Source organism: Danio rerio, chromosome 21, assembly GCF_049306965.1.
Source record: "Danio rerio strain Tuebingen ecotype United States chromosome 21, GRCz12tu, whole genome shotgun sequence".
Lineage (NCBI taxonomy): Eukaryota > Metazoa > Chordata > Actinopteri > Cypriniformes > Danionidae > Danio > Danio rerio.
This window is the reverse complement of record NC_133196.1, coordinates 46,615,001-46,629,910: the sequence shown is the minus strand read 5'-3', so window position 1 is coordinate 46,629,910 and position 14,910 is coordinate 46,615,001. Positions and strand designations below refer to the sequence as shown.

General features: G+C 38.7%; 2 protein-coding genes across 5 annotated transcripts in view; both read left to right on the top strand.

The window, feature by feature from the left end:
* Window positions 1–14,910, top strand: part of jakmip2 (janus kinase and microtubule interacting protein 2) — a 209,527-nt gene that overhangs the window by 192,311 nt on the left and 2,306 nt on the right. The gene's annotated exons all lie outside the window — the stretch shown is intronic.
* The window catches only part of zmp:0000001268, a 17,505-nt gene continuing 3,985 nt past the window's right edge, over window positions 1,391–14,910 (top strand). The window contains exons 1-4 of one of the 3 annotated variants that reach the window (XM_068215764.2): window positions 1,391–1,820; window positions 10,907–11,065; window positions 11,145–11,189; window positions 14,775–14,910. The exon at window positions 14,775–14,910 is cut by the window's right edge and continues 11 nt beyond it. In XM_068215764.2, coding sequence (XP_068071865.1) covers window positions 10,919–11,065; window positions 11,145–11,189; window positions 14,775–14,910 — 328 coding nt within the window. In that variant the 5' untranslated portion in view covers window positions 1,391–1,820; window positions 10,907–10,918. Of the gene's footprint in view, window positions 1,856–10,904; window positions 11,066–11,144; window positions 11,190–14,774 lie in introns of those variants that run through there. The other 2 variants (XM_073934222.1, NM_001386312.1) reach the window with 2 other exon arrangements.

The window sequence follows — 14,910 nt, the reverse complement described above, 5'->3', positions numbered from 1 at the left end:
TAGAATAGAATAGAATAGAGGTGGTTTATTCTGCTGTGGCGACCCCTGATAAAGCAGGGACTACACCCAAAGTAGGAATAGAATAGAATAGAATAGAATAGAATAGAATAGAACAAAAAACAGAATAGTGGTAGTTTATTCTGCTGTGACAACACTGATAAAGCAGAGACTAAATCAAAGTAAATCATAATAGAACAGAATAGAATAAATTAGCATATAATAAATTAGAATAGAATAGAATAGAATAGAAGAGGTGAATAATTCGGCTGTGACATCCCCTGATAAAGCAGGGACTAAGCCGAAGCAAGAATAGAATAAAACAGAATAGAATAAAATAGAATACAGGTGGTTCATTCTGCTGTGATAAAGCAGAGACTAATCCAAAGTCAATCAGAATAGAACAAAATCGAATAAATTAGCCTAGAATAGAATAGAATAGAATAGAATAGAATAGAATAGAATAGAATAGAATAGAATAGAATAGAATAGAATAGATCATTGCAGATCTGGACTGCTCATGTCAAGGACAAGGTCATGTCAGTCTCTGTAGATATTTGCTTAGCATGCTTTCTGATGCGCAGAGACGCACGGGTCTATAATGAATTTACTCGGGGTCATCTGTCTTCTCAGAGAAACCCTGTTTAGGCAGTTAGAGCAATAGGATCTCTCAAATTCCAGCCAAATCACCATTACACTCTTGGCACACCGGACTACTTTACAAGATTAGATGCCTCGTGCACACACAGCTCTTTTATAGCTTAACCGGCATTTACAAATACACTAGTCACCTCTTCCCCGATAGATCCATAACACGTTTTATTTCGCATACTCGCTTGTTTTTAATGGACCTGAACAGATGAGCTGTGTGTTTCTGTTAAATGACAGAGCTCTACTTTATTCAGCAGGAGAAATGATGTTTAAGTCGGCTCAGGTTCTCGGTATGAAGGAAAGGTCACACCGCTGGAGTGACAACACATTTGCTGCATATGCCGCCATCTTGTGGAACAACACCGCACTTGTTTACATCTGATCAAGAAGAAAAATGGAAAGAAGATTGAGAGAAGCTAAAATAAGCTGCATATAGACACGTTTACATAGCATGTGAGAATAGGTTTATATGCCTATAGAAGGACAGAAGGAAAGAAGTCAGCAAAATGCGCCCACACACGCACACACGGCGCCTAAACATGCACAAACCCTTTTTTACACACTTTGAAAACGGATTATATTTGCAACATTCTTTAAAGTGAACCCCCTAAACTATATAGTGTCTGAGGTAGCTACAGGAAATGTTCAAATGTTTTTGCGTTTTGAGCTACAATGTTTAGCCTGTAAGTGACCACTAAATCATTATATGCCTTTAAATAATTTTAGAGCATCAGAGCATGTCACGTGTTTCGGTAGCCTAGGTGACTAATAGGTTAATCAGGCTAGCAGGAGCGAAGAGAACACACGTTGCTGTGCGATTTACGGAAAAAGGAGGCTTAATCCTGCACAATTTATTTAATAGAACCCTTTGGGAAAGCGGAGCGAGTTTCACGGTGCTACGCAACGAAAGTTTAATGGCTCTCGTCTTGAGCAAAATAAAGAATCAAGCACCCGTCAGAAACTCTCTGTCTCGTTCATGGAAACCAAAGGGCATCTACAGTGAAACTCGACGCTTAAAGGAACCACGCATCTGTTTCATCCAGACGCAGGCTGGCAGCTGGCAGGGTCGTGACGTCATCGCACAGGCTGATCGGAGGCTGCAGTTACCCATACTAGTCGGAGGTGGCGCGCGTGCTGTCATTCACTGTTGCAGATACAGTGGGAGACTTTGAGTGAGTGGCAAGAGAGTTTAAGAACATATTCCTACGTAAGCAGCATCAAGTCATCTTGAACTTAGTAATTTTAATGCTTTAAAGGAAAAGCAAATATTTTATGGACATTTGAGTTAAAGGGTTACATTTACAAAGGACTTTAAATAAAAGCAAATAAATAATGTTATAAAGAACATTTACTTCATAGTTTAAGATTTGAATTACATTATTTGAGTAGAATTTAAAAAAAAAAAAAAAGAACTTAATTTATTTTATTTAGCATTAGAAAAATTACAATCAGTGTTAATGTTAGCTGTACTTATTTGAAAACTGACATTTCCTTGTTATTCCTGTTACAAGCTAATATTTTGGATGTCATATACTGCTGTTTGCATTTATATTGATCTTGTTTGCTAATTTATTTGGGTGCTTACGTGCTAGAGGTCTGGTGAGAGTGTTATTATTCACTGCTTAAGTTCCTCTTTAATTATGGAAGCTGTACACGCTGAAGAGGCTATGGAAGATACACATAGTACCCATGAAGAAGCGCATGCAGTCAAACAAGCAGATGAAATGTCACTCCCAACAGTAGAAATAAGCAACCCAGTTGTGCAGCAGGTCAGATCAAGCACACGTGAAAGAAGCTTCACAGAAAGGGGTCTGGAAATGCGTGAACAGGAAGCCAAGCGACAAGAGAAAGCTTTCCATAAAGCTTATAACAGTTGGAAAGAGACTGCAAAAGATTGTAGATCAACATTAAAAATGTTCTGTTCACGTGAGAATCTAGAACAAATTCAGCAAGACATTCAAAATCAATGTAATCTAGTCCATCAGCATTATGAGCCAATATTGCGTAACCATGCTACATCTCCAGACATTGTCAATCGTATGGATGCTTGTGCTGCACTGACTGCTGAAATTATTGATCTTGTGAGTAAGCGGCTGGAGACAATAGGTGAAGATTACAATGAAGAGCTTGTGAAGGAAAGAGTGAGACAAGTCTTAAATAAAGATGAATATGGATCAATCTTTGGATGCACAAAAACAAACACAGTGATGTCAGAGTCATCGTTAGGATCAGGTAATCAGTCAAAGACCTCTTCCAAGATATCAAGTAAGCGAGCTGAAGCAGAAGCTGAACTTGCAGCAAAACAAGAGCAAGCTAAAGCTATGCAGGAAATCCATGATCAACAAGCAAAGCTTAATAAAATGGAGAGTGAATGGAAGCTTTCTGAAGCTAAAATGCTAGCAGAAATAAAGCAAAGAGAGGTAGAAATGCAGCTAAAGCTTGAAGAAGAAAGAAAACGGCTGCATCAGTTGCAAGTAGACAAGGAAGTAAAAGTAGCAGCAGCTCGTGTGAAAGTGTACAATGATCTTGAAGGGATCAGTCAATTTGGTGATAAAGAAATAGATTCTAGCATTCACAGATTTCAGTTAAACCCAGAAGCTGAATTGTTCTTGCCTCAGCAAACATTCAAGGCAGAGCATGAAGCCCAGCCATCTCAGAATAATGTTTCTTTAGCTCAAGCAATAGCAGACTCACTAAGCACACATCGACTGCCTGTGCCTGAACCCATGATCTTCGCTGGTGATCCATTGAAATTCATAGATTGGAAGATGTCCTTCATAGCTCTTATAGAAAGAAAGCCCCTCCCACCTGGTGAGAAGATGTTCTATCTTAAAAAGTACCTTGTTGGAGAAGCTCGTAAGGCTGTGGAGGGATATTTCTATAGAAATTCAGAGGATGCATACCATGGAGCATGGAAGGTCCTGCAAGATAGATATGGGAATTCATTCATACTACAAAAAGCCTTTAGAGACAAGCTGATGAGGTGGCCCAAAATTGGAATAAATGACCCACTTGCACTGCGAGACTTCACAGATTTCCTGCAAGGATGTGCTGAGGCAATGCCACACATTAAGGGATTATCTATTCTAAATGACTGTGAAGAAAACTACAAGCTACTAAAGAAACTTCCTGAATGGGTTGTACACAAGTGGAATCGAATTGTGACGGAAGAATTAGATGCATCAGGGGACTATCCAAGTTTCAAGTGTTTTACAGAGTTCTTGCAAAAGGAAACTAGAATAGCTTGTAACCCCATTACTTCCCCATTCATGAATATGAAAAATTCAGATGAAAAGTTCCCCAAGCGAGCTAAGGCGCTCAGTACAAAGACTGACGTGAAAGAGTTCAGTTCTAAAGGGCTTAATACATCTAGCGTAAAGTCAAAAGTATCATGCATTGTCTGTAAAGATGAAAACCACAGCATTGTCCAATGTTCTGCATTTGGAGAAAAAACCATTGAAGACAAGAAGAACTTCATTCAAGAAAATCAGCTCTGTTATGGGTGTCTCAGGAAAGGGCACATTGTAAAAAAATGCAGAAGACGACATAAGTGTGGAACATGTGGCCGCAATCACCCCACATGCTTACATGAAGAAAGACATATGGTGTCTCCAAAACCATTAAATAAAACTTCAACAGAAGTACAAGCAAGTCAGGAAGTTCAGAAAGTTATGGCCCATGCACTCACACAAAGCTCTTCTGCTACTTCCAGTATTGTGCCAGTCCTTATTTCAACAGTGGAAGAGCCTCAAAGGGAAGTACTCACTTATGCGCTACTGGACACGCAGAGTGACTCAACATTCATTTTGGAAGATCTTCTTGATGATCTAAATGCAGTCAAGCAACCAGTTCAACTTAGATTAAGCACTATGACAGCTGTGGATACTATAACGGCAAGTAACAGGGTTTGCGGTCTGCAAGTTAGAGGACTCCAAGCAGCAAACTCCATTCAGTTACGGCAAGCATATACAAGAGACTTCATTCCTGTTGATAAGTCCTATATCCCAACGAAGAGCACAGCACTGGAGTGGCCTCACCTAAAACATCTGGCCAATCAATTGCCACCACTGCAGAACTGCGAAGTCGGATTATTAATCGGATATGACTGCCCTTCAGCTCTAGCTCCCCTTGAAGTCATAATTGGTCATGAAAATGAACCATTCGCACAAAGAACTGAACTTGGTTGGAGCATTATAGGTCTCTCTAATCCACACCTAGACAGGCAGGGAAATCAGAGCTTTGTCCACAGAGTTGCAGTCAAGGAGATATTTGTTCCATCACCCAATGATGTCTTGAAAATTCTTGAGTCAGATTTTAATGAGAAAGGTTATGAGGATAAAAGTGTGTCTCAAGAGGATGTTCGTTTCATTCAACATCTCAGTACCAACATCAAACAGAAGGATAATGGACATTATGAACTTCCCCTCCCTTTCAAGAGTATCAGCCAACCATCACTGCCAAATAATAGAAGGCTGGCAGTTGCCCGGCTGCAGCAATTGAAGAAAAAGCTCAAATCTAACAAGCAATATTCGGATGACTACAAAGTCTTCATGAAGGAAGTCGTTGACAAAGGTGATGCTGAACTAGCCCCTGAGATATCAGAAGGAGAGACTGTATGGTATATTCCACACCACGGAGTATACCACCCTCAGAAACCAGGTAAGCTGAGGGTTGTGTTCGACTGTTCAGCTAAGTTTAGTGGTATATCTCTAAACGACACTCTGTTGACTGGGCCTGATCTAATAAATTCATTAGTTGGAGTACTCTGCCGCTTCAGAAAGGAGCTAGTCGCAGTCACCTGTGATATAGAAAAGATGTTTCACCAGTTCCTTGTTCCTCCAGACGAACGTAATTATCTGAGGTTCTTATGGTGGGAGGATGGAGACTGGGAGAAAGAGCCTCAAGACTATCGCATGACAGTCCATCTCTTTGGCGCTACATCGTCTCCTGGGTGTGCCAATTTCGGTTTGAAGTACCTGGCACAGCAGTACGAAGTTAAACACCCAACAGCTTCAGAGTTTGTTAAAAGAAACTTCTATGTAGACGATGGGCTAGACAGTGTTCGTTCAATTGATGAAGCCAAGGAACTAATTACTGATGCTCAAGCACTCTGTAAACAAGGAGGTTTACGGCTTCATAAATTCAACTCCAATAAGGAAGATGTTCTCTGCTGCATAGACCCATCTGAAAGGGATATTGTCTCTAAACCTCTCAATTTAAACCCTGAAGCAACACCAACAGGACGTGTACTTGGTGTTCAGTGGTCAACAAGGGATGACAATTTTCAATTCAACATCAACTATAAAGATCAGCCATCGACCCGCCGTGGAATCTTGTCTGTCATTAGTTCCCTGTTCGACCCAATTGGGTTTGTGGCACCCTTTATTCTTCAGGGAAAGTGCATCCTGCAGGAACTATGTCGGAAAAACATTGGATGGGATGATCAGCTACCAGAAGACATGTATTCACGGTGGGAGGATTGGAAAGGTGGACTTCAAAGGCTTAAAGAAGTTGTCATACCAAGATGTTATCACCCTGACACCTTCAATGAGATCATTGAAACGGAGCTGCACCACTTCTCCGATGCGAGCAACATTGGATATGGAGCTTGCTCTTATCTTCGTTTCAAAAATGACAAAGGTAAAGTGCACTGCAGTTTGGTAATGGCAAAGGCTAGAGTCGCACCTACAAAAGTCACAAGTATACCAAGACTGGAACTTGCGGCGGCTGTTCTATCTGCAAAGATAAGTGTCATGCTAAAGATAGAGCTTGAAATGAAGATTGACAGAGAATTCTTTTGGACAGATTCACAGGTTGTTTTGGCTTATATTAATAACGAAGCAAGACGGTTTCATGTATTCGTTGCTAACCGTGTGCAACTCATAAGGGACATTACAGATCCAAGCCTGTGGTACTATATTAATACCTTAGAGAACCCGGCTGATCATGCTTCTCGAGGGTTTCATGCCTCTGACATTGCTACTTCAACCTGGTTAAGAGGTCCCAAATTTCTGTGGGAACAAGAAGTGAATCCAACACCACATACCTCTGCCAATTTGCTTGTTGGTGACCCCGAAGTTAAACCAGTCCAAACATTTGTGACCACAGTTAGTGACAGTTCTGACATTTTAAGTCGTTTCAGACGATTTTCTTGCTGGTCAATGCTTCTGAAGGTTGTGGCAAGGATAAAAAGACTTGGATTGAAAAAGAAATGCTCCACTGACCATATAACTGTTGAGGAGCGTCAGAGAGCTGCTGAAGTGGTGATCAAGCTCATGCAGCAGGAAGCATTTTCCAAAGAAATGAGAATGATTGAAAATGGGAATGCTCTTCCAAATTCTAGTGCGTTGTATCAACTGGATCCTGTTTTGGACAAAGGTCTTCTTCGGGTAGGGGGAAGATTGAAGAAGTCATCACTCAGTCAAGACCTCAAACATCCTGTGATTCTACCAAGGGATAGTTACATCACCAAGCTAATTCTGTCACATTATCATGCCAAAATTTGCCATCAGGGTCGAACTCAAACTCAAATGCAGCTTAGAATGAATGGATTCTGGGTCATTGGAGGTAGCAAATCAGTTGCTAAGCTGATACACAAGTGTGTGCAGTGTCGAAGACTTAGACGACCGACAGAAGAACAACGAATGGCCGAACTTCCCAAGGAGCGTGTCGAAGTATCTGCTCCCTTTACATTTTGTGGCATGGACTGTTTTGGGCCATTTGTCGTGAAGAGAGCTCGCAAAGAATACAAGCGATACGGTCTAATATTCACTTGTTTGTCATCTCGCGCAGTTCATATTGAAATGATTGAAGATTTGTCCACAGATGCCTTCATCAATGCATTGAGATGCTTTATAAGCCTCAGAGGAGCAGTTTGCAAACTTTATTGTGATCAAGGTACAAACTTTGTCGGGGCCAGGAACGAATTCAAAGATTGCCTGAAACAAGTCGACATCAAAACTCTGGAAGTCTTTCTCGCAGAGAAACAATGTGAGTTTGCCTTTAATGCTCCTTCTGCAAGTCACACTGGAGGTGTCTGGGAACGACAAATACGAACTGTGCGCAGTGTACTTAATGCCACAATTGCACTGTGTCCTGGTAGACTTGACGATGCTTCACTTAGAACATTGTTCTATGAGGCAATGGCCATAGTTAACAGTCGCCCGCTTACAGTAGATGGCATTAATGATCCAAATTCACTAGAGCCTCTAACTCCAAACCACCTAATACTTATGAAGTCTGATGTTGCACTTCCACCTCCAGGAAAATTTGTTAAAGAAGACATGTACGCTACAAAAAGATGGCGAAGAGTCCAATACTTGGTTGAGCAATTTTGGAGTCGCTGGAAGAAGGAATACTTGCTTAACATTTCAACACGCCAAAAGTGGCACACTCCTCGCAGAAACCTCAGAGTAAATGATGTTGTAATAATCAAAGAGGATATGCTCCCAAGAAGTCAATGGCAGTTGGGCAGAGTGGTTGAAACTGTCAAAGAGAGTGATGGATTTGTGAGACGAGTAAAGGTACGAGTAGCAGAACGAAAGCTCACTAACAAACGTAATCAGACCCCCAAGCTCTCAATCATTGAAAGACCGATTCAGAAATTAGTTGTACTTCTTGAAGAAGACTGACTGTTAGTAACTGGGATGATACACTCTCATCAGACCAAATAATTATTTCTGAAATACTTGATAGTCATGAAAAGTAAACGTGGTCATGTTATAGTTCAAAATCATGTTCTGATTAATTTCAGTTTGTTCTTTCAATTTATCATAAAATGATTGGTGGGAGTGTAAGTGACCACTAAATCATTATATGCCTTTAAATAATTTTAGAGCATCAGAGCATGTCACGTGTTTCGGTAGCCTAGGTGACTAATAGGTTAATCAGGCTAGCAGGAGCGAAGAGAACACACGTTGCTGTGCGATTTACGGAAAAAGGAGGCTTAATCCTGCACAATTTATTTAATAGAACCCTTTGGGAAAGCGGAGCGAGTTTCACGGTGCTACGCAACGAAAGTTTAATGGCTCTCGTCTTGAGCAAAATAAAGAATCAAGCACCCGTCAGAAACTCTCTGTCTCGTTCATGGAAACCAAAGGGCATCTACATAGCCTATAGCTTAAGGAAATTTGTTCAAATTTGTTTTGCAAAGCCTATAAATTTATGTTACGTCCACTAAAGACAAGTCTCAGTTTACTGGTGAAAATACAGTAATTTCAGCCTTAAATATCTGTGTTGTTCGCTTTTAATATTGGTCCATTTTAGCTGAACAGCTGGCCCATTTTACCTAAATGTTGGGCTCAAGAAAGGACCTGTCAATACTTAAACTCTCTTCATTTTAAAACACTTGCATTTTTTCCCACATTTGAAATATGCATATATATTTAGGACAACTGTGTTAATGTTAAAATATCATTAGATCTCATGCTTAGCATTTTCAATGGTATTATTAGATGTTTATCAAACCGTGGCTTATAGCTGACTTCACCCTAATTACATAATTATTTAAATAAATTACCATCATCAATGAAACAAATATTATTTGGTATTATTCTAACCCACAAAATTAAAAATACAAAGAACCTAATTGAAAATATGTTATATACACTACCTGACAAAAGTCTTGTCGTCGATCCCAGTTGTAGAGCAACACATTATAACTCGACTTCTAGTTGATCATTTGTAAAAGTGGCAGAAGGTCAATTTTCATCATCATCTGTTGAACTGCATCCCAATCCTCACAAATACTGCAGAAAACCTAGTGCAGGGGTGTCCAAACTCAGTCCTGGAAGGCCGGTGTCCTGCTGAGTTTAGCTCCAACTTGCTTCAACACACCTGCCATGATGTTTCTAGGACAAGGGTGGGCGAACTCATTCGTGGAGGGCCAGTGTGTCCTGCATAGTTTAGCTCCAACACTAATTAAACACACCTGAACATGCTAATCAGTGTCTTCAAGATCACTAGAAATCTATAAGCAGGTGTGTTTGATTAGAGTTGGAGCTAAACTGTGCAGGACACCGTCCCTCCCGGACCGAGTTTGCCCGTTCTAGGATATATAGTAAGAGCTTGATTAGCTTGTTCAGGTGTGTTGGATCAGGGTTTGAACTAAACTCTCCAGGATACCGGCCCTCCAGGACTGAGTTTGCACACCCCTGACCTATCGGAACCCGCATGGACCCAAGATTCTCACAAAAATCAGTCAAGTTTAGTGAAGGAAAAATCATGGTTTGGGGTAACATTCAGTATGGGGGCGTGCGAGGGATCTGCAGAGTGGATGGCAACATCAACAGTCTGAGGTATCAAGACATTTGTGCTGCCCTTCACATTACAAACTACAGGAGAGGGCAAATTCTCCAGCAGGATAGCGCTCCTTCTCATACTTCAGCCTCCACATCAAAGCTCCTGAAAGCAAAGAAGGTCAAGGTGCTTCAGGATTGGCCAGCTCAGTCACCAGAAATGAACATTATTAAGCATGGCTGGGGTAAGATGAAGGAGGAGGCATTGAAGATGAATCCAAAGAGTCTTGATGAACTCTGGGAGTCCTGCACGGCTTTTTTCTTCATTCCAGATGACTTTATTAATCAGTGATTTGAGTCATGTCAGAGATGTATGGATGCAGTCCTCCACGCTCATGATGGAGTCAGACACAATATTCATTCTGTCTCCACTGCAGCAGGACTTTATATTCTATACTGGACATTATTTCTGTTCAGTGATGAGACTTTAGTCTCAGCAAAGTCAGACCTTACTGTGATAATTAAATCATTAAAAATCAAGGCATGATCATATTTTATTGTGGTCAAAAAAGCGTCATCTAGAGGCCTTTGCCTTTCATATAAGCCACTTCTGATACCAAATAATCAACTAGAAGTCAAGTTATTATTTGTTGATTCTAAAACTTGGATAGACAAGACTTTTGTCAAGTAGTGAATAGTATTTACTTATTGCAGTTTAACACTGTTTTTTTTTCATGTGGACACAGAGCTCAATATTGAAATAATTAAAGTGTATGTCATTGTTTACAAGTTTCATTGTTTAAAATGTCAAATAATTCATTTGGTGTGTAGTTGTCGAGACAATGACAACATTTGGCTGGTCGACCACAAGCAGCAGAAAACAAAAAAGCATTTGGACAAGACGATGATGCGCATTCCATCTTAATTGATTCATATATCATGCCATGTTTGGTTATGACCTCGGCATGTTTGAGTGTGTGCGCGTGTTATATAAAAGCAGCGCTCAGAGTGTGTGTTTACAGCGAGCAGACAGAATGCTATTCTACGCACTGCTGGTTCTCGGGATGCCCACTGTCTGGGCTCAGCTGTACCCCATCCCTCCAACCTGCTACACCAAAGTCCTGAACATGGGCAGAGATATCACGCAGAGGGCGGCAGAAATTAAACAAGACTATGACACTGTGAGTGCGCGAACGGAGATAACGTGAGTACAGCTGTGAGTACAACAGTGGTTGACGTTTTGTTGTGTTTGTGTTGCAGCACAGATGCACCGCTCACCTGCCGGACCTGTACATTGATGTGCATGTAAGTGCAGAATCACACACTACACTGTAAATAAAAGATTAGTTGACTTAACTTTAAAGTAGAGAGGAAACTCGTTGCCTTAATTATCAAGTAAACAAACGCATAATTATAAAAGTTAAGTCAATTGGGTTTACTTACTTTAAAAAAAAAAAAAAAATTATGATTATTTATTTATTGCAGAACAAAGCCAGCATACATAGCCATCAACAACTATATACAAGCCAGGGTTTGCATTAAATAAAAATACATAAAGAAATTACAAATAATATTAATAGTAAAATGAAAACACTAAAATAATAAATGAATAACAATACACAGAAAAAGAAAAGCTCTGGGGTGAGAATTAACTCGTTATTATATAAGAAATTTTCTCAATAAAATCAGACCATGCTTTGATTGTATGGGGTTTAGCTCTGTTAATTCTTGCAGTGGAACGTTCTAACAGTGCAATATTTTTTAGTTCAATAAGCCACATTTTATCCGCTGGGAATGAGGGTTCATGCCATATTTTAAATATAACTTTCTTGTCTGCAGTTAGTGCAGTATGAAATATCCTGCGTTGGGAAGTGTTTAGGTTTAGATCATAATCATCATTCAATAAACAGATATTAGGGTATTTGGGAATGAACATCTCACACAATTCTGAAGTAGTTTGAAATACCTTATCCCAAAATGTACTGATAAGTGGACATTCAAAAAACATATGCATATATGTCCCCACAGAGTTTGAATTACACAATGTTCAAAAAGGGGCAGGTAACCGTTTCATGCGGTGTAGCACATATGGAGTTGCATAAGCTTTGTGGATCAGTTTATAGTGTATGAGTTGATGGGCAGGATTCTTAGACATCACCTGGATACTTTGGTTTACTCACTTTTTTAAAACAAAGTAATAATCACTGCAGTGTATTGCAGAATATTTCAGTCGTGCAGAGGAAGAAAAAAAAACTTTATTGTATTTTAGAAACAGCTCCTTTTTCACAAGCACATTGCAGATTTAGATACAAAAAAATACTATTTTTAATATATGCAGTTGAAGAAAAACTTCTTAGACTAGTGGTTCTCTGACTATGGTAGGGTGAATTCGGGTAATCTGGGACACTTTTTGCAATTTTGACTCTCTATTTTAATGTCTGTCTAACTAATTAGAACCACATATGAGACTTTTCTGAAATCCCTAAGATGTTTTCTAACCACCTAAGAAAACATAATAGAGATATTATACTGAGAAGAGCCATGCCACACCTATTAGTATGTATTTGTCAAAAACAAAAATTCTGCCTGAATTTGATAATCTGGGACAGGTCACTTCGCAATCTGGGACATTATGTATTTGGACTAAAAAAGTATATATTTGCCATATTTATGCATGCCAAACTCAATTTGACCAATTTTAAAAAAAGTGTGTGTGTGTGAGAAAGACTGTGTGTAAGGGTGTGTGTGTGTGTGTGTGTGTGTGTGTGTGTGTAAGTGTGTGTGAGAGAGAGAAAGACTGTGTTTAAGGGTGTGTGTGTGTGCGTGTGTGTGTGTGTACGTGTGTGTGTGTGTGTGTGTGTGTTTGTGTACAGCACATTGTACATTCCATCTTTGCAGTCATTAAACTTACAAAGTTTCTAAATGCATATTTCTCAACACTTTAATAGTTTTCAACACTTTAATACATATTTTGTTACTTGAATAGATCACAAACATAATTTAACAACAATTGGGAATATTGTCTTATTTATGACAGGTTTATGTCCTTAACATAAATCTAGTCAGAATCCTATGTCACTGACTGAGCTTGCTGATTGACGAGTGCCCTGCCCCCCCCTCTATGGAATACCCCAATGAAGTAATGTGAATTTACTCACATGAAGTCCATGCTAAATTTACAATAAAAGTCATGTTGCCTAAATTTTGTTAGAACAGAAATAAACACACAGAAGCTTAGGTGTCCCAGATTACCCAATGTCCCAGATTATACCCAAATTCACCACGTGTACCACTAGTGGTACGCGGACTTTCTTCTAGTGGTACACGGAGGAATCAAATATGGCATATGTACATGCTACATATGTTTAAAATGTATCAAAAATGATTTACTGTATATATGAATATGATGTCAAATAGCCTATATTTCTAAGGTCCAGGAAACATTAATACTTTACATTTAAGTACAGAAGTTTTTCTTTTCTTTTCAAGAACAGTAACCTTTCATTTTGAACTTTTAAAAGCTTATTTTAATTTAAACGTTTTATTTTTATTTATTTATTATTTATTTTTTACATATAACACAGTACAGTGTTAATGTTCTAACTATAATGTTTGAAATGGCTGATAATAATAAATATTTTGAATTATTATTCATCTGCCTCATTTTTGAATTGTGCAGAGCTGTAGCTGCTTCATCAGGCCTTCGCTGCTGTATTTCAATACTGCTCATTATGGTGGTTCTTGGAGAGACAATTATTTTCTGAGGTGGTACCTGATGAAAAAAGTTTGAGAACCACTGTCTTAGACCTTCTGTGAAATTTTCATTATTTTTGAAAAATATTTCACAAATTTTCATAGTTTTTCCTGTTATATTTTTCCTCTGGAGAAAGTTTTTTTTTTTTTTTTTTGGTTTGGCTAGAATAAATATGCAAACAAACAAACAAACAAATAAATAAATAAATATGAAGGTCAATATTATTAGCACCATTAAGAATGTTTTGTTGGCTACAGAACAAATCACTGTTGCCCAAAGACTTGCCTAATTAACCAAAATTGCCTAGTTAACATGATTTAACTGAATACTGGTATCCTGCAAATTAATAAGTATGCCATTTAAAATGCTTTAATGATATTTTATTTATAATCTATATTTAGATATATTAGATTACCAAGATATATTTACAATGTGCATTAAGCATTTAAATGATAAAGTTTGCCTGAAATGTAAAAAAAAACCCTATTAATAATAACAATATTTATGATTATCACCATTTCAGAACTAAAAATATTATAATAAAAAGTTATAAAATAAAATATTATAAAAATCACATTATAAATGCATAATAAAATATAATAGTTTTTATTATAGTTTTATTACTGAAATAATATTATTATAAAATATTATTAATGCTATTATTGTTATTATTATTAATAAATATTATTTTTAATAAGATTTTAAATTATTGTTTTTATTGCCATGCAGTGGCGCATTAGGTAGGACTGTCGCCTCACAGCAAGAAAGTTGCTGGTTCGAGCCTCGGCTGGGTCAGTTGGCGTTTCTGTGTGGAGTTTGCATGTTCTCTCTGTGTTCACGTGGGTTTCCCCCACAGTCCAAAGACGTGCGGTACAGGTGAATTGGGTAGGCTAAATTGTCCATAGTATATGAGTGTGAACGAGTGTGTATGGATGGGTTTCCCAGAGATGGGTTGCAGCTGGAAGGGCATCCGCTGCGCAAAACATATGCTGTATAAGTTGGCGCTGTGGCGACCCCAGATTAATAAAGGGACTAAGCTGAAAAGAAAATGAATGGACTGTTTTTATTATTAGAATTAGATTATTTTACATTATTTTACAGATGTCTTGTCAGTGATATATTGTTTGTTTGGACAGAATGCTTGTGTGATGTCTGCGATGAACACGTATCTGTCTATGCTGAGCGATCTGAGAGAACGCAGATGTGGCTACAACAGGAAAGTGAAGAATCTTAGTGCTGCTATCAGACAACTATACTTCATCATCTCACAGA